The sequence below is a fragment of the Chamaea fasciata genome, unplaced genomic scaffold (assembly GCF_029207755.1).
Source record: "Chamaea fasciata isolate MVZ Bird 193981 ecotype frontalis unplaced genomic scaffold, bChaFas1.0.hap1 SCAF_2, whole genome shotgun sequence".
In the NCBI taxonomy this organism is placed as follows: domain Eukaryota; kingdom Metazoa; phylum Chordata; class Aves; order Passeriformes; family Sylviidae; genus Chamaea; species Chamaea fasciata.
This window is the reverse complement of record NW_027094087.1, coordinates 52,473,816-52,500,330: the sequence shown is the minus strand read 5'-3', so window position 1 is coordinate 52,500,330 and position 26,515 is coordinate 52,473,816. Positions and strand designations below refer to the sequence as shown.

The window sequence follows — 26,515 nt, the reverse complement described above, 5'->3', positions numbered from 1 at the left end:
AGACAAGCTCTCTGTCCCATTCAGCTGTTGCCAAGGCTGGTAAAGCACTCCTCAGTCTTCTCTTCTGAAGACTGAACAAACCCAGTTCTCATCCTCTACCCAGAGGTTATTAGTTTCACCCTCTGAGCACCTTGGTGTTCCTCACTCCAGTACCGCAGCGCCAGATTTTACAAGTCATCTGACAACAGAGATTCTTCTCCTCAAGGAAGGACTTAGACAGATAAGAGATTACTCAAAAGAGTATTCTGCTGCTAACAGCACTGTATGATGCAGAAGATTTTAGAAAGTGCCACACTACTCTGTTGAACTCAGTATTCTAGACTGCACACAATCACAGAATCTGAAAATAGCTTACTGGGTAAAAAAAAAACTGTGACAGAAGTGAGGTTTCATACAGATAACCTACTTGGTACCATGGATCCAGGAATTCCCTTTCAGTTACTAGCTATGCTTGTTAGGAGTCCACACAAAATTATGTGATCATTCAACTCTCTGCAAGTCAGACATATTACAAAAACCACTCAAATACCACTTTTCATACAGACAAATTCTCTAAGTGCTGTAAGAATGCTATATAATACGTTATCAGGAGAAATCTGTGTAACTCATGAACAGCAAAGTAAAAAAGGTTAAACTGTACAGTCAAATGTGGTGCAGCACAGGGAAAAGTCTGAATTTTCCTCTTAAGTACTAAAATGGACATTTGGATACTAACCTTTTTTCTGAAAAGTGAACAAGCTTAGGGATTTGCTGTAGTTTGTTTGTTTTTTATACTACTGCATGGAAAGGGCACTGAGCTGGCCAGACCAATCCTAACCCTTGCAACCACTTCCATCTTTTCAAGAAAAGAATTCAAAATGGCCAGCAAGTTAAAACAGCTCAGTGCCTCGGAATTTGCTACACCTCTCAGTTTGCCAGATGTCTGAGTGGGTACTCCAGTATATTAAGATCTCAATTTTAAACTCCTCTACAGATTGAACTTGGAATATATTTCTTCAGTTCTTATCTTGAATTATAAAGACTACTGATTTGATTATCATCTTTTTAAGAACTGAGTGTGAGAGTAGCACATGTTTCACATGCTCCCTAGTGGCCACATCCTTTGGGAAATCACCACATTAAGTTGGGTATATACAAAAAGAACTTACATCAAGACTAATTAAAGACACATATGCTTTATAGAAATCAATTTCTTCTGCTAACATATTTGAAAAGCCATGAACTCCCTAGACAGAAAGAGCACACTCATCTACTCAACAGACCAACAATTGTACCACAGGTTTCTGTTACCTGAAGTAAGGAAAACTAGTTTTTTGGTTTTTTGTAGTGCTATTGCATAAAATTACTTGAAATTAAAATCAGGACACAAGCAAGTCTAAGTTATTAATGAGTATTCTTCTGAGGAGCCACTTATGCTCCTACTGTAAACAGCATCAATGTTTAAACAATATTTAGTACACATCACTGTAACCAGAGGTTAGATCTTACCTCTTCCTGTATCCCACTGGTAGTAGTTAATTTACTTCCATCAGTAACTGTTATAATTATGGCTGGCTCCAGAAAAAAAGGGTTTCGTCCCTAAGGGAAAAAAAAAAAACAGTTTTACTTAAAATGATTTAACAAACTCTGTTCAGTCATTAAACAGCCACAGATATCCACTAACAAAACAAAACTTGAGGTATTTATTCTCATGTACTGCATAGTACAGCACAATGGGTTTCTGAGCCTTTTTACAGTAACACCATGGAAAGCTAGAAACTTAGCACATCTGTATTCAATGAATGCATACAGAAACAGCAAAAATGGTTAACACAGGACTTCAAGAATAATGTGTGCTGACAAACTAGCAGCTGCTTAGAGAAGCAACCATCTCCTCAAAAGATACTTCCAATTCCCCCTATTCCAGGGCTGTTTGGGTATGATTTAATTACTGTGTGTCCAAGTGAAGTCTTTGCAGAGTATCTGGTGATCATGACCCCTCAGTCAAGAACTCATACTCTATGTATTAAGGCTAACATAAATAGCACCCATTCCATTCTGATCAAAGTTGTTCAACATGCATGCAAAATCTACTTCAGAAAGAAATACAGAAAGCTTATTTTTCAAGTATGTATCATTTAAGACAAACACATATGAGGCAAGATACTCTAGGACCCCAGAAAGACATGTAGCTAGCCTAGCTGTAGCAAAAACTTGAGGTCAGTTATTGGTGTTCCCTTATCTACTGCCAGTATTCTAGGAGCCTTCAGTGCCTTCTGAAAAAGAATTCCAAATTATTCCACAGACTTGTCAACTCCAAGCTAAGGTAACACATTTCACCCTACCGAGGGTTAAGAACAGACTGAATGAAAGTCACCACAAGATTTTGTTTAGTAGGTCCTGTTCTTCTCTTGCTAATCTCAAGGTCTTGTTTTTTCTTCCTCAGGAAACAAAGAAAAATTAACTAAACCCTAGTCCAGTTCTGCTTATAAAGAGAAACCATCTAATGAATACCTATGATTTACTCTAAAAATATGGAGAGAACTAACAGGTTTTAAAAGACCTCTTAAATCCATTTTTAGAGCCCACTAAACATAAAAGATCATCTACTGATTTTGTACTTCAAACAGAGCTATTATTTAACAGTCTGAAATGTATTTGGTGAAGGGTATCCAGTGTAACTACTGTGGCAGCACCACACTTATAGTGGTCAGTATTTTCACAAACCTGAGTAAAAAAAAGATTAAAGATTTCTTTTCAAATAACACACCATTACTAGAAAAAATAAACAGAAATCAAATTAAAACAAAGATCAATCTCTCCCATGAATGCCAAGCTACTTCATAATTTAAACCATTACTCAAAATAATTTAAGGACTCTCAAAACACTCAATTTTAATTAAAATAATTTCCTAAGAATATTTAGTCTTATTTATTTCTTAACAGTTACAGTACGTTTTTCTGCCAACTAATAGTTTACCACAACTGCAAAACAACAGCTGGAAGCTAATTACATTGCACTGAAATAATACAGAAAGCAGGGTTTGTAACTAGGTATTTTTCTCATGAACACTGACCATAAAAATACTTGAAATCTACTGCTAATAGATTATTGTAAAAAATGAATTGACAACTGATAAAAATAACAGATTTAGAATGTCATAACCAATCCTAAGTTAATATTCTGCTGCAATTTCAAATACAAGTAATAAAATTTTCATTTCTGACAACACCTTTCATCTGGATATGTGGATCTTTAATTTTTTTTATTCCTTAACTATATTTCATTTCAATTTCTCCCCATCTGAAGTTTAAGCCTTAAACAGTTTGGTCTTAGAATGATTAAGAAATTATAAGGAAGAAAACAAGAGTTGGTACGCTTGAGATCCCTATGAAACATGTCTGAGGGAGAAATGTCTTCATCCTCAGTCTACTCTTTATAATTTCACAAGCATTTTACATATACAAAGGACAGTCACTAACATACTAAGAATCAACTTGTTTTCAGACAGATAATTAAAATTAATAAATGGAAGAAGTTTGGTAAAAATGCCTATTTCTGAAGTGTATTTTTGACTAAAAATATCCATGCCATTAATTTTTAAAGATCACCAACTCTTCTGACCCTGCTCCTCACCTTAGTTATAAAAAGGCATTCAAAACCAGTATTAAGTCAAGTATTCCTCTAAGAAAACCCCCTCTTATTTATGTGAACTCTCAACAGTCAGACATCATAAAATTCAATTCCAGAAGACTTACCAATTCTTTTAACTAAACTGCAGCACCTCTGTCAACAATTGGTTGAAAACTTAATATCTATCTAATTAATCTAATTCTACAGTAATCAAATAACTTTCTATTTCTCTTCCCCTAGAAATACACTTTAAATAAAAACACTTCATATTTACACATCTTGGAAATATCCTTCTTCAAAATACATAGCAAACCCATTGACTGGAAACGCATAGGTAATTAATTCAGTCCGGCCCAATTACTTTGGATATGCAGAGGAACAGTGAGTGACAGTGTACACTACTACCAGCTCTTTCACAACTTACAGGTATGTTCCAATGCACTGGGGAAAGCATTTCAGAATAACAAGGTATAAATAATAAGCCTGCTTACAACTTCCTCTGATAACTAGCTAACCAGCATAAGGTTTTATTTCAGAAGCAAATCCTTTTCAACACACTGCTTTTCCTTCTGGAAGTTTGTAGCAGTGGTGAAAAAAGGAAGAAGCACCTACAGTTTTAATGGCTGATGGCCCTGCAACAAGGTACAAGGATTTTTTCATTCACCTGCAATCTGTGTTTTCAAGGACAGATGTGCACCAAGATAACAAAAAGCCCACAGACCTCTTTTGGAAACAAAGTTACTTAAAACTCAGATTCAATACCAGGGAAAGTTTGCTGGGCTAAAAAGGAGCAAGCAAGAGATTCAAAGCCTTAAAAGTAACTTATATTACACAGCACTTCCATTTGAACAGCTTGACAGCTTCATGACTGCTCCAACATACAAAGGATCTCAGCTGCATTGGTTGCCTTTTTCTTGGTCTCCAGCTGAAGCAGTTTTGTGCTCAGATAACAAGCAAATACAGAGCACCACCGAGCTCCACACCACACACAAGGGGTCACAGCAAGAGGCAACCCATGCCAACCCAGCTTGTGTGATGCTCTCAGAGGGAGCCTCACATCAAGCCAGGAGTGTATCAAATTATCAAGACACGTTATTGCCTGCTTAAGGCTCTCACAACTAGGAATTCACTCCCACTGGCAAGTAAGCTTAGCATCAAATTTCAACATGATTGATCAATACACACGATTTTTTTCCTCCCTCCAAGTGTACAGGTAAAGCAGTTCAAGAGCTATTGTGGCCTTTACATATGCAAGTACACAATAACATACACGCAGAAAGAGAAGATAAATTAAAGAACACTGATCTCAAAGAACACATTATAATTCAATATTCATTTCAGAGTCAGAAGTGTTACAAAACTGAAGAAATTGATGAGGTAGAAATGTGACCAAAACACACCAAATCACAGACTAAAAATGACACAACAAGCAGCTACTACAAAAACAAGTTTTTAGTAGTGCAGAAACTTCATGCCCAAGAAAGGCTGGAAGCTGAAAACAGACATTAACTGAACTTCAGTGCATATTTTTTTAACAGAACATATCACTAGGAAAGGGAAAAAATGCATTCTGAGATCATGACGAATGTCTAAAAGGTACACTTCCATTTCAGTAAATCACAAAACGCTACAAGCTGTATTGCACACCTATCTTCTATTATATTACCTCAGCAGAGCCTTTTCATTTTCAGAAGTATCAGCCCTAGCTCTCAGTAAATTTAGACATCTGACCAGGAAATACAAAATTGCAGTATCAATTTTTGAACTCAGTCTTAGGTTTTTTATAATTTAGAGGGTCAAGAGTCTCACCAATGCTCATGAGAATCTATAAGCCACCACTGTCCAAAAACAATAGATTAAAACAAAATCTGAAAGTCAGAATGACAAGAATTAGCTTTAAAGCTATTTTTAACTGATAAACAGCTTAAAAATATCAGAACACCAAACCTGACTTTCAAACTAAAACAGATGGTCCAAATCCATCATGGTTTTCACTTTTTGTTTCTTACAAACTTCAGTTACGCTTTAGCAAAATCATGAAATGTCTAAGACACCAACATGTATTAGAGACTTTCCCTTTCATTGCTCAAGGCAGAACACTATCAGTCAAGTACACAGAGATATTTAGCAACTGCTCTGATCATCAGTTACATAAGAACTGCAGCATCTTGTGCAACTTCTTACTTGTCCCACTCATTTTCAGCAGCTTTGGCTATTTTCTACTATCCCCACAGAATAAATCCATGTAGTTGGCAAGTCCTATAGAATCAATTGTATTTTATGCTTTCACACAATTGTTTCTCAAGTCACAAACACAGCTGAATACACTGGCATCACAACAGCATTTTAGTAATTTTAAACCTGGCAATTAAACTCTACAAAAATTACTTTGCCTTAAAGGATTTTCAAATATATGTAGACACACACCATAACCATACATATACATATAATGCACTATGGTACTAGGAAATGAATATGCTTTCAACTTTGGTAGATCAGTTAACTCTTTCCTATTACTTGGTAAGAAGCAAAATGTCTTTAAATGGGAAGTTTTCCCAGATGAAGCTACTCTATCACCTAATTAATATTTAGCACAAACACACTGTGAAACTTTGATCTATGAGAACACAAGGAAGAAAATGCTGGGGGTGAGGAAGTGCAAAAAGGGCAGTCCAATTCTACTACAACATTTGCTCTGATAAATCTGACTTCTCTCAGGATATGCCACAAGAGCACCATAATTTTGTGGCCAGACTGAAAAATACAGCACCCCTAAATTGCATCACAGTGTTATCTAAGTGACTGAACCAGCACAATAAAAATAACTTTGCAATTGTATTTATTTACTATGTCTGTTTTAGAACTGAAATTGAGTCCTTGAAGTGGAAGCACCTCAGTGTCAGAGAAACTTCTGTGCTTTCAGCCTGAATGAGTAAGAGCTGAAGAATATACAAATTCTGTACAGGCTTAAGACCTGACAAGATGGACTTCATGCACAAAGAAAGCTGCTAACTCATCTGCCCTGCTGTCCATGAAGATTTCAATATGTTCCCTTGATGCTGTTGATTATTCAATATATAATACAGTTTTGCAGTGGTAGCAGTTCTGTCTTAGTAGGAGAAGATCTGATAATTGTACACAGATGTATTTCAAGTTCACTTTCAAAAGTCACAGACGGAAGTTCAATGACAGCTACACCAACCAGTTTGAGTTTTACACAGGACAACTGTTTCAAAATATGTTAATATTGCAAGCCATTAAAAAAATTTAATACAAACCAGAAATCTCCACTGATGCCTGATTAATGACAAAGGCAACAACAGCAGTCACAAAGAGGAATCTCATGAAACAACCTAATGAAAGCCCCATTCCAGAAATTACATAATCTCCAAAAAAAAAGAAAGGTCCAGTGTTTTTTTGAAAGGGCTGTAGGATGAGCCTTGCTATTAAAGCTAGTACCCACATCTGCAGTTTAGACAGGTATCCTTTGTCATAATACTGAATTTTAGCTCTCCCTGCAGTACCCAGGATGGGAGGACTTGTGCTTTGCTTTTCTTTCACGCCAGGCAGTTGGGAATACTATCTCACCAACAGACAGGTTTCAGAAAGAACAGAGGAAAATTCATCAGCTGTTAAAAGATAATTTGAGAGATCACCTCACTACCAAAAGAAGAGAGCTCTAAATTTTAAAGGGAAAACAAAAGAAAGTTTAAAAGAAAGGTTTTCCTTTTTCCAAAAAAAGAAATGCAAGTGGTAGTAGCAGGTTTTAGAAGACACAGGTGTGGTCTCAAGAACAACAAAAATCTAGTTCCTCTGTATATACACACCCAAGGTGAGTAAAAAGATCACATCTCCTCAACTAAGGGATGAGGGAAAAAAACAGGTTTGACAAATGCTTAAGGAGTCTTCACTGAGCTCAAGACAGTAACTGTACTATGAAAACACCAGCTCTCAACACCACCACTGATTCTACCAAATTACAACTCCCACGGGTTTTGCCATAGTTTCAGCTGCATAAAAGCAACATTTATAAACTGGTACTTGGCCAAAATAGCCTATCGTAGAGTACCCCACCTACGTAAACTTGTATTTGACTTTGTAATTGGAACACCAGCCAGCAGAGGGGGCACAAGTTAATAAAATCCATCCTCATTTGAGGTGATTTGAGTAACAAGATAAACTTGAGTCATGCTCTGTTTGTATAGTACCTCAAAACACACGGGAACATGTTAACACCTCCTTTCTAAAACTATGTATCTAAACCCCTAAAGGTTCTTGTGTAAGTACAAATGAGAAGTAATCCATCACTGAACTCTAATTTCTTAACAAATCTTTAACCCAACAGCTGGTTCATGGTTTCTAGACACCATGGTAGCACATACCATCATCACTTCTTCCTTTTTTTGCTGCAGACTGCCCACTTTTGGAAGGCTCAACCACAAACATTAAACTGTGTTACAGACACAGTCTCTTTGCTTTTGAAGCTAACTTCCCCTTGACCCTCCCAGTATTCTATCTCAAATTATTTTATCTTTTGGAGAAGGCCTTAGAAACAGAGTTTTAAGAAGGCCCATGAGAATTTATCAAGGTCTGAACTCATGCTTCCATTAATATACCATCTCCCTCCCCCCAAAAAATAGAAAATGCTTTTCAAGCAGTAATGATTTCTCCTGCACTCAGTCATACACAAAGTCAACAAAATTGCAACAATTTTACAGTAAGGATGTCTACTAAAAAATATCTTTCTTCCATCAGGGGAGATTACAAAGTCTAAATTCAGCTGTCCCTCTCCATAGACTACAGCAAGGTTACTGTAGGCAAATAAATTTCCCACATTCTAGACAATTCTTCAGTTAACTACAGAATGAATACCTAAGAGGTACTACAATGCCCAAGACACGGGCTAGTCACAGTTTCTTAACTGGAATACCTATGTAGGATGACAAGGCAGTTACATGGTTTCAGATGCATTCCTTACTGGCACCACAGATCAGCATTGGATGAAACAAATTTTGCACACAGTGTTTGTACGTAGCACTACTTGGTGGTATGAAGCTTTCCGCATTTCAGGCAACCGGGAACAAATTAAGTTACAGACTTTAGAAATTTAAAGAAAAATCAGTTAGCAAAAGGCTTTCGAAGCAGAACAGAATTGTAACAGCAGACTTCTCCTAAAGCTGAGCCAGAGATCAAACTCCTCAGCACATCAGTTACAGAGCTAACAGAGAATGCCTGAAACAACCATCATGCCCATAACACAGGCTACCTGAGTTCCATTTAAGAAAAGGAAATGTAAGGTACTGAAGAAAGTAAATGGGATGCAAGCAAGTCATTTGCTCCTTGATATTTTGAACCTAAGCATTATCTCCAAAAATCTTTTTTAAAATAGCCATTTATGACTTCAATTGACTACTGAAACTTAAACTAGCCATATCCAATCAAAGCTGTACGCCAAAAATCAAAGATCCAGCCAGACATTCACTTCTATAATTAGAAATGGTAGAAACAAAACAGCTATCTGAATTGCACAAGGGACATCAGACCCATTTGGAAAAACAAAGTCACAGAAATATATCTAAGCATATCAGCTACTTGCTTTGCTAAAGCTTGCAAGTTTGTGTTCTATACCAAATGATTTCATTGCACATCCATCCTGAAACATACCACAAGGAAATTCACTGTGCTTAGTATCATTTTTATAGACACTCATAACTTTACACGTTCAGAGTTTCCAAGTCTGGCACTGAATGAACTACTTAAAGACTATTTAATTGCACAACTTCAGTCATTTTGGAACTCTCTCAAAAAGTTTGTGCCAAGACCAAAACCAAAGAAAAAAAAGGCAACTCAAGGCAGCCTGAAAATGGGTTTCTATGCAAGAACAGATCATTCTGGAATACAAAATCTCCATATTAAATAATACACACATGACAATGGAAGGTATGTTAAGGAAGCAGTTTAAGAATCTATTCCTGTTGAACAATAAAGGAATGATGAATACACAGATTTACTAAAACATCAAACCTAAAACCTCAAGATACTTTCATCCCTTCATGCCCCTAAATCAGAGGTTCCAACACTAGTAAGTCACAAAGTTTCAAAAATCACAGGTTAGTATATAGGTTTGTCCTGTTTCTTTCATTTAAGAACAGATTTAATTGAGTTTTAAATATCACATTATATAAGTGATAACTTCTTGATTAACATGTAAGTGCTCCAATTTAGATGAGGTCCTTGATAAGTTTCAAAAACAATTTGGTCCTTCAATCTTTCACAATTATGTGACAGCTAAAAAAAAATAGTAAAACATGCACAGAACAGGGATTTTATACATAATGAATACCAGCAAGTAACTAAACAGTGACAAACCACATTGAAATGAAGAACAAAAGGCCACTAACATTTGAAACATTTAAGTACTGATGCGACAGATATAAAATCCCAGAAGGGAAAAAACTTTAACTTTTTCTTAAATTGAATGAACTACCTAAGCAGCAAAATCAACTGCGATCACAACTTTTATCTTATTTTTAAGGTAACAGAAATTGTAACTTATAGAAGATGCACCTTATCAGTTAGTTACAGATTAATAAATGCACCACTGGAATCATCTGAAATTGGATAATCAGCCAGTAATTTACAGGAGTTTTCAAAGTTATTTGAGTGAACGTACCAAATGCAAGCTGCTAAAAATAGGCTCTATTTGAGCCTTTATAAACTTTTCCTAAGAAAAATAAAATAACACAATCCATACCAAACATAACTTTAAAGTCAGCTCCAAAGACTGTGAGTTTAAGATGATTTTGGTTGTATTTCCTAAAAATATTTCTGAATGTTTTATTCCAAAAATAACTGACCTTGCCAAGCCCTGGATCAAGTCCCTAATTACAGCAGCCTTTCTGCTTCACAGCAATGACTTTACATAGCTGGTTCTGGCTCAGTCAGTGCAATTCACAGTGCTAAGCCAGGCCTCTGTTCTCCATATGCTGGAGAAGGGTAATGAGTCCTACAGTTGCAAGCACATTAAGTAGAGGGAAAAAAAACCTAACCAAAAAACACATTACCAAGGAGAAAAGATAGACTTGTATACAAATATCTCCACACATTTAGGGGGCTAATAATGCAGAGTACTGCCAAGCACGCTAAAAGTAGCTTATTGACCTATGAACACAGAGCAATTCTTCATAATAACTTCCCAAAGACTCCCCCACAATTCATTCCTGGAGTTTACCACCACAACAGCAGGAGCAACTTAGCTGTTTTAAACCAATTTTGAACCACTACATCTCAGTCTAGTTTATTAATCTCACTGATCAATCACTGATTTATTTTACTACACTGAGTCACAACTTGAAGCAAGATTAGCACAACTATGAACCCATGAGAGGCCACAAGTTCCAGATCAGAGATCTTGGCTGAGTATGCCTTACAGACAGATGCATACAATCAAGCTGGCATTCTGAGATTCAAAGCTGGGAGGGCAGAACAGTTGCAAGAGAGATGGCCACTTTTCACTCACTCTGCATAGTGGGGATCAGAAAACACTACCAGTGCCCTACATGAGTCCAATGACATATTCTGTATTCGGTCAATGTATCTGGACAAAATGCACAGAATATGCAGATAATTTAGGAATGAACACGTTATGCCACTGCCCCTTCCAAATCAAATTCATTTGAAGTACCTTTTTTCTGCTGCTGGAACAGATTGATGAGATTGTTTTCATTGGTAAAAATAAAGTACTTCAGGTAAGGTTGTTTCAATTTCTTTAAAAACATACTGAACTGGAAGTGATTCGAGACAAGTGGTTTCAAAAACATTTAAGACTTTTGCTGAACTTTGTTGTGCTGGGAGGGCTAAAGGGCAAGCAGTTCTACCTCACAATGTGAAAAAACACTTTAAGAGTGCCTGCTGTAGCTCTCACTAGAGGGTATTCTAAAACAAAACTAATGAAAAATTTCAAAGACTGCATGTTTAAAGGTTATGGTCTAAAAGGTTTGAGTTCAAACCAATATGCTTAATTTCATCACACAGCAGAAGAGAATGATTTTTATCAGCACTTCGCATACAGATCTTTGACATCAGCAGGCATACAAGTTCCTGTCAAATCCATTGCTATCCCACAGAAAACAGGTGACTGTGAGAAAGTCTCTCATATCACTGTCATCATTACACTTGTGATGTTGTTTACTACTGTCTGAAATTCTCCCATTTGGTTTTTTTAGGGAAGGGGGGCAAAAGAAAGAGCCCTGGAGAGCGACTCTAGAAGTGCAAAGCTCTGCCTCTACCAACATGAGAAGCAAACTGCACGCACAACTGTGCCAGCATGACAAAGCAGGAAATGCTAAACCTAAACTTTGGTTCCAAATTTGGAGGTACATGCAGCACAGGCCATTTCAGTGCAGTGTGTTATGATCCCAAAATACCAAGACAAAAGCCATACTTCAAAAAGGATTTCAGTCAAAAGGATTTTGACTTTTGAGAGCAACAAAATCCAGTAACAACCAACCCTCAGATGCCTCTTGGGAAAATAAACCTGCTCTACAATTTAAAGAAAACAGAACATATCACTGCAAAAGCAAAATGTAGTCCATGTTGGGAACAGCACTTCTTTCACATATGACTGTTGCGGTTTTATAAGCTCAGGAGATCTTAGACAAGCACATAAGCAAGCAGTCACCCTAGAATGTGCGACTTAAAGCTGTCTTTTGCCTACAAGTATGATTAGACATTATCTCCTAGGTACTCTGTTTACCTGTAGCTGGAATGCCACAGTATTTAAGCCTTTATGGCAAAGCCCTGAACTCTACAGACCAAGGCCAAGTTTTACTGTGGGAACGCATCACCAATTCTGCTACTGTAGCTACAAATGGGCCTTAACATATACTCAGAGAGGACTATAAAGTAGCAGTTAACCAAAGATTGTGTTGTTTGATGGTCATACATGGCATGACCAAAACACTTGGAAAAAACTTAAGTTATTTAAAAACAATGCCATCACATGCAGGATACCTTCCAACTTCCAGGTAAGAAATAAATTATTCCAGCTCTGAGCATATTTTTAAGTTTCCAATACATTCTTTATCAGTTGAATTCCATTTGGACTTTAGTTTTTCCTCAAAAAAAATTAGTTATGCTTCAGTTCACATGTGAAACACACTACAGACTAAAAGGCTTTTCACTAAGACTGTACACAGCCTGGTAAGTTACCCAGTGTTTCTTGTGCTAATCTAAATCCACACAGCATCTTATTCATCACTGTGAATGAAAAATACCTATTCTAAATCCACTTGTATTAGACATGTTACAGTTGAGTTTTCTGTTTCAGAGCAACAAAGTTAGCATGTGCTTTTGATACATAAGATTAATTTAGAAGTGAAGCTCATTTCATTGCAATAGTAATACTGCTAAAAATGTGCAAGATAATCTAGTGAAATTTAAAAAAAATCATTAAAAGCTTGTATTTTTGAAAAGCACTTTCTATATGTAGTATTAAAGCAATTTCACCCTGAAAAAAATGTAACAATACTTTGAACTATCAATTCAGTCACTTAGAAATCCACTTAAGTGTTAAGTGTATTTTATCCTCTCAAACCTTATTCTATGCAATACTGCTGAAAAAACAGGAAAAGATTTTCATCATTTCACAAACAGCAGGCAACATGAAACACACAGGCTATCAATAAATCAGAGTTTTGGCTATTTCAAACATCCATCAGATTCCAGTTTTTGGTAGACCTATGTTGGTCCTTTGCACGTGAGTATGGAAACACCATTGATACATATTTTACCTACCTCAGATTCAGTGTTTAGTCTTAGAAACCTCACTACAAACCGCAAGTAACTGAAGGTTCATTTCAACCATTCTCACTCTATTGTTAAACAGCAGCTACATTTGGAATGTTTTCTGTTTCCACAGAAACATTTATCAATATTTAACCCTTCTATCAACTATAACAAGCTGCACATTTGCTACACTCAAAACTATTTGATTAAATTGTGACTAATGTCCTGCTGAACAAGCCATAGTTACAAGACCTAGAAGTGTATTTCAAGAGAACAAAAAAGCTGGCAGTAAAAGGCTTGGTATTTCAGACTACCTGAAATAATGGAAAAGCTGAACTGGAGAAACTAAGAAGTCAATTATCTAAGTGTAAACTAGGCTAATGAAGTACAATATTTTGTGTGATGTAACAGGAAACCCTTACTGAACTCAGTGTGTTTAAACTGATTTCTTCCTGGAGACATCCCAATGTTATATTTTTTCCTAAGCTCTCCATAAAAATGCAGAAGGTGAAAAGGATCACTGTTTTCAGTGAATGCTAAGAGCTGACACCCTATTTGAAGGTTTATTCTTCTGTCATAATCATCACAAAGCATACTAAGGGGGGAAAAAACTATTACTGGATCCAAGTAGTGTAATACTGAAATTATCAATCTGAAAGTGCAGCAAACGTTAAAGGAACAGCCACCTTAAAATGTGTGCTTTTCAAAACAAGCTTTTCTTGACGAAAGGCCCCAAAACAACTGGATCTAGCAACCCCTCAGTAAGGGGTATAAATATTTATAGTCATACCATAGCATTTGCATCAGAAATAGCTTACAAAAAAGCCTTCCAAGCTCTTGACAATCTAAGTGTGTTGACGGTGCCCTTTAAGATCTAAATGTGAGATCCTATGATCAGATGATTAAAAGGTAACTCAATATTTATGAGTAACAAAGCCAGTACTTATTTGCTTAAAGAGCAGTACAATAAACACTCATAATAAAAATCCAAACGTTAAAGTTGCAAGAAAATATGAAGCAGATTTTCCCCAACTCCAGAATGACCATTCAGCCATCACTCTTTTTCAGAAGGTCAGCTGATGGAGAACTCTGGTAAACTTTGAAAGAAATCGAGTACAGTAAGTCACTCTGCCATTTAAACGAACAGTTCACACTCAGCAGGGGTACAAGATATCACACTGGTGGAGACATAACCAGACAATCCCATCAAGCTTGCATCATGCCATTTGCATGTGTAAGAAAAGTGTGTTTTACAATTCATTTTTGTGTATTAAGTGGATCTTAGAAGTTTATCAATACACCAAAATACAAGCATGACAGTCAGAAGATTTTTAGCCCTAAAAATTACCCACAAATTTACAGAAGTTTGGTTTTTAATACATCATATAATACCACAACTAAGATGGTCTATATGTTGCTTTTCTCTTTTTTTGGTTAAATAATCTTCTCTTACTCTGACATACAGTGTACAGATATCTGCCCGCTAAATTTCAGTCAACAACTGGTTTATAATCATATTTGCAACTGCTTTAGAGAGAAGTTAATCAGCAATTTATGTTCTGAGTGAAAACTATTTCAAATGCAACTGAGCATCCTGACCACTTTTATTTTCCTGGATCTGTAAGTTTCTTATATCATGTACACTTAAACACCCATACATGTGGATTAAATTTTAGGTGGTAGACAACAATAACAAGAAGATGACAGGCCATCAAGACAGTCTTAAAGACCAATGTGAAGTTGAGGACAGTCAGCTGCCCTAGATCTCATCCTGCAAATACTGAAGGATCAGTTAAGTGTTGTGGAACTTCATTTTTAAAGAATTGCCAATTTGTTTAGAATAACCTAAATGGGAAACTTTGACTTCAGCAGCAGATGATCTGCCACCTGCAATATGTTAATCCATTTTTGCAGACATTAAAAAGAGTTATAATTTCTATTTAGTCACCTGACAACTGCACATATGAATACCTCCTCAACAGCCAGCTCCACATTTGGAATGGAGCAAAAATGTCCATAAGTGAGGGTGGGTTCAAGCCCAGAGAAACTTAGAACCAGAAGAGATCAGACAAAGAAAAAGCCATTGCTGCACAGGCAGAAAAGCAGCTATAGCAGTAATGAACACTACCAGTGAGTCAAAACAGTCATTACAACTCAACTGCCCACTTGAGTACTTGAGCACAGCTGGCTCACTTAGAGCAAATTATTTGACATGGGTTTAATTAGAATAATTATCAGTAGCAAGGGGAAAGAGCAAATATTTAGTGTATGGGCCTACAGGGGTTAAGTGTTCAAGAAAGATTCATATAGCTCCTGTAACTAAACAGAAACACCAGAAAAAAATGGGAAAATTACACACAGATGTATGAGGACAGCAGATGGCCATAGGAAAAAACCCCATGTGTGGAACTAGCACTTTTTTAAAGTTTCATCCCTAAGCAGGCATTTTAAAAATGTTTAGACTCACTTGATCATCTCATGGGGAAGCCACACAGTGCAGCATGACAAATTTACTTCACAAACAAACATGGTATCTTATCACAAACTCTGCTTAGACTGGAAAGAGAGGGGGAAGAAGGGAGACTTATGTTCACAACCACATTCCCATGTTAAATACCAAGAGCAGTACTAAGTACTAATCCTCAGACAGTGGACAAAGAATTACATGAGAATATCAAAAGAGGGAGATCCAAGTTAGTGTGCCCCACATGAAGAGCACATGATAAACTTTGCCCAACACTAGTAGCATCCTTCAAGGGAAACAAATCCAGGCTTTGATCCAGCACCAGAAAGAACTCTGTATGAGTCCTAATGCACATGTTTAACCTACAAGGTGTGTATTTTAGCAGCTCATACTAATGAGCACAAGAATGCTGACCGACACCAAAAACTTCCTGTTGTAAAGGGGGAGTTGCAATGGAGATTAAAAAAGCACAGCTCCTCAAGGCTCTGATACAACAGGCAGGTTTATAAATATACATGTATGCAGAGAAATGTTGCAGTAAACTCACTGGAAAGAAAGTGTTTTGAAAAAGTTGTGCTCCTTCCAGAACTTTTGGACATGCAGTGTTGTTAGAAAAATGGCTCATCTCCCAAACTGTTCAGCACTGTATAAAGAAAGCAAAGTTTTCATAGCCCTATCAGGCTCACCAGCTAAAGTACTGAACACAGACTTGACAAAAAAAATACTGAACTGAAAAGGTCAACTTGGAAGCTACATCACGGCTTAAAAACTGAGATATAACTGAAATTAAAGAACAAAAAAAGTAAGTGGGATACCAAACTACACTCACTGACCGTATTTCTTCAAGCTAGCTGAGCTCTGCTTACTTTTGAAGAAGCCCCCATACTGAATGTTCCATAAAGATGCCACTTTGGACAACTAGATAATTGCTGTCTCTGGGAAGTTTTGTGTTTTAAGATTTTTCCACCTAGTAAGAGTCAACCTACCTGCCCATAGTTGTCTATGCCAGTTACTAATCTATTTAAGTTTAATAAATCAAAAGCTGTCCTTAGGGACTGGCCAAGAGTCGTAAGTCCTTCAGCTTGAAGGTTTTTCAGCTCATTCATAAACGTTGCATGGTTTTCCTTCCAGCCAGCCTGCAAAGAGAAATGTGAGAAGATTCTACAGATACGAGTTTTGCTTTCCTATTAGGCTACAAAGAGCCTTCCCCGCTGCATGCAGCTCACTACAAAAGCTAGCAAAACACCTCACAAGTTAGTAGTACTTGATGTTGCCCCAAAAAGCCCGAAATGATAGACTTCTATTAATCCTTAGAACTCCCCATTTACCAAACGAGCATTTTTGATTCGTTCCACGGGACAAATTTATTTGAGGACACCGGTGCCCAAACCTTAAAGCTATTTACATCATCCTCCCAGAGCCCTGCCCAGATGGAGCCAACTGCGCTGTGAAGCGACCTCCAACAGGTTCACCGTCCTGTGTCATGTGGACCCACCGCCCCCTTCCCCCGCGCGGTGCGTCCCCCGCCCCCGCCGCGGCGGGGCCGGGAAGTGCCGTCCCCTTCCGAGTCCGGGACTCTCCGGGCTGAAGTCGGTCCTTCCCCCGGCTCGCCCCTTCCAAGCCGAACTCTCCTTGGAGTTGCTGTCACTTCTCCCAACTTGAATAAATATCCCCCACAGTTCATTGCTGCTCGCACACACCGCACAGGGGAAAAGCGTCGGCCATGTTGATGTCAGCGCCGCCGCCGCCGGAGCCCGTGTGTGTCGCGCTCCCCCGGACCGCCGGCAGCCGGGGCGAGGCGGGCGGGGGGCAGACGGGCCGGAAGGAGGCCGAGAAGGAGGGGGGGGTGAGCGGGGGTTACCTTGATAGCGTAGGGAGGCTCCTCGAAAGTGACCAGCATGTACCTGTCTCCCCTGCTGGCTGGGTCCCGGGCTCGGAGCTACGGCGCGGGGGACAAAGCAGAGGGTGAGCCGAGAGGCGGCGCCGCCGCCGGAGCCCCCCGGCTCGGCCCGGCCCTCCCTCCCTCCCTCCCTCCCCGCACACACACGCACTCTCCCGCCCTCGCCCCGCGCCCCCGGCCCAGGCAGCCCCCCGCTCCCTGCCGCCCCCTCCCCTCCCCGCGCAGTCACTCTCGCTCGCTTTCTCTCGCCTCCTCTCGCAAGGCAGAGCCCGGTACCTTCATGAAAGTCTCTACAGCGCCTTTGGCTATGTCCAGATAGGTGGTGCCCAGATGGGTGCGCTGGTTCATGGAGGCGGACGTGTCTATCAGGAAGAGTAAGATGGGCATAGTGCGGAGGGGCCAGCGGCCGGACGGCTACATGGAGAGCGGGCGGGGGGCTGAGGGGAGAACCGTGGGGGGAGGTGAGGGGAAGGGGGGAGAGAGAGAAGACGGGGGACGGGAGAGGAGTAAGTGGCTGTGAGTGCTGTGCACGGGGAAGGGCGCCTCCCCGCTGCCCCTCTGCCGAGGCGGGGGGAAGGGGGGGGCAGCCCTGCCTGCCCTGCCCTCCTTTGTGTGAGGGGCCTGCTCAGCCCAACACAGGCTGGTTTATGAGGGAGAGGCGGATAGGGCTGCGCTGCTGGCTAACCTTCCCCCCACCACCACCTTCCTCCTCCACCGCCACCCGCCCTCCCCTCCCCCTGTTGATGTTACTCAGAAGTTTCAGGCGGAGCAGCCGCGGCCCCGCCACCCCGGCACTTTCTCGCTCTGACTGAGGCGCTTCCTCGCTCGCCGCCCGCTTTTAAGGCAGCCTGGGTAGGTCGGCCCCGCCCCGCAAGGACACGTCCCCGCCCCACGTGATTGCCTCCTGGCTCCACCATAGGGCCCCGGTAAGCGCTCATTAGCGTATTCAAATCGGCGGGCGGCGGGGGCGCGGGGGGCGGCAGCGCGCAGGCGCAGCCGGGGGCTGGGGAGGGGGCGGCCGGGGGACACGGGGCAGGGCGGGGAGTGCCGCTGCTCGCAGGGACGCGCCGCGCGGACGCGCTCCAGGCTCCGGGGATGCGGAGGGCTAGCGCGGGCGGGACAGGAAGGACGGACGGACGGACGGGGGGAGGGATCTGTCGCCGCCGCCCCTCTTGCTGAGCTATTTCGAGGGCTGCGGGGTGACGCGTCCCTCGGGGGCAGCGCCCTGCCCGACCCGCCCGCTCGGGGAGGGCGGGGGGTGGCCCCTGGGGAGCGCCGGGCCGGGCTGGGGCGGTAACTCCGGCGCTGGCGGCTCGTCGCCGCCGGGAGCGGGGGGTGAGTCACGGGGGTGGGAGGGAAAGAAGGGAAGAGGGCGGGCGCTACCCCCGCCCCGTCTCCGGGCGCCGCCGCTCTCCTTCAGGCTGAGGGAAGATCCCCGCCTGCCCCCGCAGCGGGTCCTGTCCGCTGTCCGGGACGAGGGGAGTGCTTTAGGGGCTCTGGGTGACCTGTGCTGCAGCCAGATGCCAGCCCAGCCCCTCCGGCCTGGGGGGCGTCCTGAGAGCCCCGCCGGCCCCGGTGCCGAGGGAGCGGAGGGGTCGCTCCTCAAGGGAACTTCGGCTTCTGGCAGGGCTCGCCTGTCGTGACCACTGGGTTTAGAATGGAGAAGGCGGTCCGGTACCATTTTGATAACGAATTCCCAGAGACATGGTCTGGCCTTTCACTCGATCCTTAGGGGAAAGAAAAAAAAAAAAAAAAAAAAAAAAAAAAAAAAAAAAAAGAAAGGCTAGGCTTAGCTGTGACCTTTTGCCTTCCATACAGGCAGTGATCAACAGCTAAGGTTTCTTTCATCTGTGCTAAGGCACTCCGAATTTATTTCTTACAAATCTTGTAATTATGGAGTGTTCCTAACCAATTAATGACGAAGATCTCTGTTCTCAGGTTTTCTGGCGATTTGTTAGGGTTTAGGGGTTTTTTTCCACAGCAATTGAGCCTACTGTTTCTGCTCACAGCCTTGGAGCACTAACTACAGAACCATTTCTTAGCATGATCTGTTCAGGAGAATGCCCTGCTTCCTATCCGATTTTTGTTTTTTCTCCCTGATCCAGCTGATGTGCTCCCACAGCTACTGCTCTAGAAGGTTTAAAGTCACTGTGCTCCTTCCTTCTTCCAAGATAAAACTGGCAGTGTTCTGGCTTGGTTCATCTTGGTCTTCCAGGCAAGATTTCTGTCTTGTTATGCAAGAGCTTGATTGGACTTTTTTATTATCTTTTTTATATTTCAAGACTAATGGAAGATTAGCATTTCTAGGAAGAGAGAGGGATAGAATCATGTTTCCATTGCAAATTGGTATTGGCAATAAGGCATTCTTATGCCTTTAGCAGCTTACTTTGGCTTTCCTGTTGGTGCTGCACCTGTGACCTGTACCATCCTTTCTTAGGCTTTGGGGTGAAATCAAGGACACTTCCTTTCAGCCCAGTTTACCATTCAAGGCCATTGAAGTATCTCCAATCTTAAGGACCCTGGGAAAGCTGGGAAGGAATCTTGGGAGCTGGTGCAGACCAAAATACAGCAACTTTGGAAGTCACTTCTTTTTCTATGATTATTTCTCACTGTGGATCGTACATTGTGGTGAGAGTGGCCAAGTTCACGTGCACCCAGTGGCTCTTGGGCTGCTTGTATCTTTTCAGCAGTTCAGTATTAGAGCTCTAGCAGTGCTGCTGGGTCTCATGAGCTGCAGCAAGGCTGTTATTGTACAGGTTCTGCTGTTTAATCTGAATTGCTCCTGTCAGAGGGAGAAAACTAGCAGGTGCCACGGAAGCCCCATTGTTGGGTTACCCTAGAATCCAGCTGCATGCCAATCCCTATTACAGTAAAACATTTGGACTATCAGAGAGGCTTGGCTCACAGTCATTTTCTCTCCACAGAGGTATTTTGAGACACTTTCTGTCCCCACAGGTCCCCAAGAAAGTTAAAGGTATCTTCTGCAGCTCCTAAGGTCAGCAAGACTGGCTGCTGGAAGAGCAGTAATTGTCTCCCTAAGGTGGTGGGATTCAAGTTACAGGCTGCAGTGCTGCTTTAGCAAATCACGCCTTGGGATTAGTAATTCATTTGGGAGTAATGTGGACTGAGTGTATGACCTGTAATTGCTTCCTTTTAAATTTCTGAGATAGGCACATTGTTCAGACATGCCATATTCTCTCTATTTGTATGTTCCTGGTATTTCACTGACCATTCTAATAAAACCATCATCACTTTCATGTGTAAAACATCATGTATCTTCTTGGGGAACATCTGAAAAATGGGAATCTTCTGGAGTGGCATTTTTAGAGTCCTTGCTATACGAAGAAAATGTCATGGTGAAAGGCAGCCTGGGCCATGAAGACTTTGCATAAATCCTGGAAGACCATTTGAAATTTTTATCTTTTGTTGCCAGTAAATGAAGAGAGATCGGGGGAAAAGCCATGTTCATTCATGGTGGTAGAGTCTGTTATAAACCAGCATGGATTCTGAATCAACTTTGAAAATTGCAAGCTTCAGGCATGCTGTAACTGTCTTTCCAAAGCAAGAGGAAGGTGAGACCGAAGCAGCTGGCCCCACTCTACCCCTAGTTTCCTCAGCCCTGGTAATTATCACTGACGAAAGAATCCCACAGACAAAACTTATACACAGTTCCAATGGGATTTATACAAGGAAACTAATTTACTGTACTTTTCTGTATGCTTTTTGCTATTATCTTTGAGGCCATTTGGAGCATCCAGTCCTTCCCACTCTTATGCATCTTACATTAGATCTGTATTAGATCTGCTATAAGGCAGAATCACGGCTGGGTGTGTGGTGTCTGTTAGGCATTGGTACTTCGCTGCTGGAAGCTGGCCAATTTGATTAATATTGAGAAAGATTCTTTCAAAGACAGGTAATCAACCCAGGCCTTAAGTGTGCATCAGCCTCTTGATGTGAGAGTCATAATGGCTGGTACTACCATCAGAGTTGCATTTATAAGTCTGTGTGGGAGATTGACTGCAAAGGAACAAACCCCAGTGATATTAGTGCTTATGCTCATTACTGGCAGAGCTGACACAGCTGAGCAGGGAGAAAGAGTGAGGCTGTCGCAGAAAACAGATGCTTTTTTTTTTTTTTTAAATATGGTGGGCAAACTGACACCCCATGCACAGTCCAAATGAGCCAGCTGTACCTTTTCTCCTGAGTCAAGATGAATGATTTCAGCAAGCTTCTGGCTGGAGGAAAACTCTTGCTGTCCTCCTGATGCAAAAGACTCCACCTGCTTCCATACAGGTTTGTATTTCTTGTACGTCCATGAGGAAGCATGAATGTATATGCATGCCTAAGAATATTTGTTTTCTCATCTTCAGAGAATAGGTGTTGTCCATTTGGGGACAAAGAAGGTAGTATTGAAGGTGCAGATTTACTTTACATTTGAATGCTAAGTCAATCAACCAAAAATATAAGTGTGAAAATATACCTCAAAACCGCCATCATATGAAAAAAGCTGAAGAGTATTTTTCAATCATTTGCTGTTACTGTGTTTTTCCTTAAATAACTTTTTCTCCAAGTTGATGTTTTTGAGATTTTTGTTGTATTATCACATAGCGTTGGCCTTATTTTGTCCGAAACTTCAGGCTTAAATGGAAGATGCTGTGCTAATGACCTTCAAGCAGGTCTGAGAACTAAAACTGATAAAATTACTTTTTAAATTGTCTTTCTCCTCAGTATGGAATTATTTTCACAAAGGAAATTTCCAGATCTTAGTCAGTCCAGGTGCTATTGATACAGTGAAATTTTTCAGAGCTTCCTTTAAAATACAGTTCTGTAGCCTTTTAGATTGTCATTATTAAATGTTTCTATTTAACAGTTACATTTTCCATTTCCTAATTTAATTCTACTGCATATCATTAAAATATATCTCTTTATACAGCATTCTGAGTTTCAGTTCATCTTTTAATAATTTTTTTTAGTCTTCCTTCAGCCATGTTCTGTGCATTCAACTCGCTTTTTGCTACAAATAAAATGTTGTTGTTCACTTGTCTTGTATACATGGCAGCATATATTTGTGGGGGATTTTGTTTTGTCCTGTTGGGTTTTTTTACTAGTTTCAATGCAGTGGGGTCTGACCCCATTTTTTTTTCCTCTTCCTGAAATTCTTACCAAAGATAAACTGATTAAATCTTATAATTCAGGCAGCCTAGCTAAACAGAAAACTTTTTAAAGGTATATTCTCGGATTTGAATGAGGATGCCTCTTTTCCCAAGATTTGCAGAGGCAGCTGCCTTCCTTTGAAAATAGCACCTTTTAGAAGCCTGTACTTCAGGTTCCCTAGCACCAGAACACAGTGAAACTACATCTCTCTGCAGAACAATGACCTCTAAAAGAAGTGGCATTCTGGCTTCTCTTGGCCTATCTTCAAAGACAGCCTCTTTTTCATTGTCCATCCATTGGGAAACCCAGAGGATAGCCTTTGAAGCTTCCTAGGGATTTTTGTATTCCCCACCACCCCTCCAGTCATCCAAATCCCTTGCTGTTTCCTGGCTTGGGAGTTGGAACCACAGTGAAGAACATTGTACCATCCAGGGGAAGGACAGTTAATGTGGAAATGCAAGGAAGTGGGTACAACAGGAGTTTGATAAGAGTTTGTTTTCTGACTGTGCAGACTGAAGGTAGGTACTGGGAGACTTAAGTTCATGAGTATTTGTGAAGTACTTAAGTACTTCCAAATAAAGTTATGATGGAAGTGCACAGTAAGATTATTTTCAGAGAAAACATCTGATCTCTTTGAGGCCATATGGCCCTGACAGCAGAATTCAGTCAGTTAATGATGGAGAGGTTGCAAGGCATCTGAATAGAAGATAAAGAGGCTTTTGTCATGAAATAAACTGTATTTGATACATGCTTTTTCTTTACTATTGCTGGCCATAGATTGAAAGGTCTTCTAGACTATGCACTGTCTTCATATGTATTTAACAGTGTTTAACAGAGCAAGACCTCTTCTATTTGGGACCATGGGAATATTAAATATAATATGGAAAAAGCTACTTAAACTTTTCAAAATTACAGTTGCAATAAGGTAGCACACATGAGAATTCAAATAGAATTACAGTTCTTATTTATCCCTCCTGATGTGTTACATTTCTTCTTTCACTTAAGTTAGGGTTTTGGTCAAGAACAAAACCCTGTCTCAGCTTTGGACCTTTAAATGTATTCTGTGTCCTGAGTACCTAAGCTGCTGCATCAAGATCCAAAGGGAACAGAAAACACTCTAGCATAATCACCCTCTAGCATACAATAAGTCCTTCCTTCCTTCCTTCCTTCCTTCCTTCCTTCCTTCCTTCCTTCCTTCCTTCCTTCCTTCCTTCCTTCCTTCCTTCCTTCCTTCCTTCCTTCCTTCCTTCCTTCCTTCCTTCCTTCCTTCCTTCCTTCCTTCCTTCCTTCCTTCCTTCCTTCCTTCCTTCCTTCCTTCCTTCCTTCCTTCCTTCCTTCCTTCCCCCCTCCCCTCCCCTCCCCTCCCCTCCCCTCCCCTCCCCTCCCCTCCCCTCCCCTCCCCTCCCCTCCCCTCCCCTCCCCTCCCCTCCCCTCCCCTCCCCTCCCCTCCCCTCCCCTCCCCTCCCGTGGCAACAGACCATTTGATTACTGATACCACCAGAATGCCCAGGAAAATATCAGTACAGACTTCTCAGCTTCCCACCAGTCCCCAGGTCAGGAACACAGGAGTCTTCTGCATTCACTAAACCAGCAGGTTTGAGGAGACTTTTGCTTGTTATGCCAGGAAAAAAAAAAAAAAAAAAAAAAAAAAAAAAAAAAAAAAAACACCAAGAAAAAAACCACCCACCACCACCTCCTCTTGCCAAAATGGCCAGAGATAATAGTTAGGTCTATTGAAAATTTGAGAAAGATCATTTGTAGCAATCTGCCTGGTTTGGGGGCAATGCATCCTCCACACAAATACCTGTAAAAATGTTGCCATGCAGGCTTTCGTCAGGATGACAGGAACAGAATTGTTATACTTCTCTACAGCACCAGTTTCAAATGATCTTTGGGGTGGCTGTTACAGCCCTCCCAGGGTAACCTTCCTGGGGCATTGATGCCTTGCCTGTACCCAGTCACCTCAGCAGTACCCGTCACTGTTCCAGTGATTGCTTTTGTTCATTCCTCCAAGCATTCCTTCTTGCCTTCACTACCAAGTTTCATTAGCCCTGGAAATCATATCCTTCCTGAAGCGCTGGACCTTCCTGCACATTTCATAGCATAGCAACGTAACTCCATTACCATGGATCCCAGACACACGCGTGCAGAATTTATCTTAACTAATCAAGCAGCTAAGGGACACCAATTTCAGCTACAGTCAGCTTGGATTATAAAGCACTTACAGCTAAAAGGTAGCCTACAAGCACTTCCCAGGGAGTCAAAGCAATGAGTTGGGTTTTTTTGTTTGTGGTTTGTTTGGTTTGGGTTTTTTTAATGGCAAATGTAATGTGTATAGTCTTGATAAACAAAAAGAATTGTTCACTCATCCATAAGTTGTTTTCCACTGAAGTATCACACCTGCATGTGGTATTTGAGAGCTGGGAGTTCTTTCTTTAAAATATTGCCTCATTGTAGAGGTTTTTGTCCAGCTTTCACTCTGAATGTGATTATTATGCATTGCCATCTTTTGCCCAAAATTAAAATACACTCTAAAATAGAGATGCACTCAGTTGCTCCCTGAAAAGCAGCTGGCTGATGACTGACATTGAATGGAATATGGACCAGTTGATCTTTTTCCACTTAGCAGTTAATGAAAACTTAATCAAATCTCAACTAGTAGCTAATTGGAAATCTCTACAAAAGCCATCTATAAAGCACAGGCATAGGTCCTCCAGAATAAAATTAACCCGATAAAGCCTCTCATCCAGAGAGGAAATCTGTCATCTGCGTTTCATGCCTTTAAGGACCTATGTCAAGGTGTTTGGGACTGTTGCTGAGCATGTAATTCAAAAGATGCAATTAAAACGAAGTGAGAGGATTTTTTTTCATTTCTACTTTTACGTTCCCATTGAAGCCCTGATATAAAACCTATTTGTCACCAAAAAAAAAAAAAAAAAAAAGTGGGTGCCACAGTGGGCAAGTCTGTCCACCAGTTTTCAGAAAAATAGTGTCTTGTTTATAAATATTTCAAATGAGAAGGAAGGACACTTAAAACACAGCTTTGAAAACTGCAAAAGGATAATTCTTACCAAGTTAGATACTATAAAAGCTTTTCTCATTAGGAAAATTTTAGAATTGACTTGAGACCAGCTTATAGCAAACCCTGAATTACAAGTGTAACCTTTTTTCATAACAACAGCCTTCACCAAGCAGTGCTATTTTTGTCAGTGATGAGTTCTTTTGTTGTTGGAGATGGCTTTCAATTTCATGGTGTTGCAATCAGAAAGCCTTGAATGTTTCAGGATCAGTTCTAATATTTTCCTGTTGGTAAGCCATTTTTAAGGCAGCATACCATTTATGGTTATTTTCCAAATATGGAGCCAAAATAAAAAGTCCAAGAAAACCCATCCCATAATTCGTGTTGATAGTAAGTGTATGCTTCTCCAGCCCTGGCAGAGTGTGTGTGTGTACACCAGTCATGTGATAAGTGTAACATTTTCTCTGAGTTTCTCCTGGTCTTTTCCTCTTTTAAGGTATGTCTGTTTTTTGTCAGTCTGTTTCTTTGGAACTTGGCACTGATATATGCATTTCTGTTTTCTGTTTTGTGTGACTTGTG

At 40.6% G+C, this 26,515-nt stretch overlaps 1 protein-coding gene and 1 long non-coding RNA gene across 4 annotated transcripts in view; one reads left to right on the top strand and one right to left on the bottom strand.

The window, feature by feature from the left end:
• INTS6 (integrator complex subunit 6) overlaps positions 1-18,565 on the bottom strand; it is a 39,230-nt gene extending 20,665 nt beyond the window's left edge. For 2 of the 3 annotated variants that reach the window (XM_066176116.1, XM_066176118.1), the window contains exons 1-4: positions 18,040-18,483; positions 17,725-17,802; positions 16,850-16,999; positions 1,489-1,578 (exon numbers count right to left, since the gene is read on the bottom strand). In XM_066176116.1, coding sequence (XP_066032213.1) covers positions 1,489-1,578; positions 16,850-16,999; positions 17,725-17,802; positions 18,040-18,150 — 429 coding nt within the window. In that variant the 5' untranslated portion in view covers positions 18,151-18,483. Of the gene's footprint in view, positions 1-1,488; positions 1,579-16,849; positions 17,000-17,724; positions 17,803-18,039; positions 18,484-18,513 lie in introns of those variants that run through there. The other variant, XM_066176117.1, reaches the window with a different exon arrangement.
• On the top strand, positions 18,524-21,020 carry LOC136285216 (uncharacterized). The gene is made up of 2 exons (XR_010719393.1): positions 18,524-18,689; positions 19,869-21,020. It is a non-coding gene; the product is annotated as an uncharacterized lncRNA (long non-coding RNA).
• Positions 21,021-26,515: the final 5,495 nt, after the last annotated feature.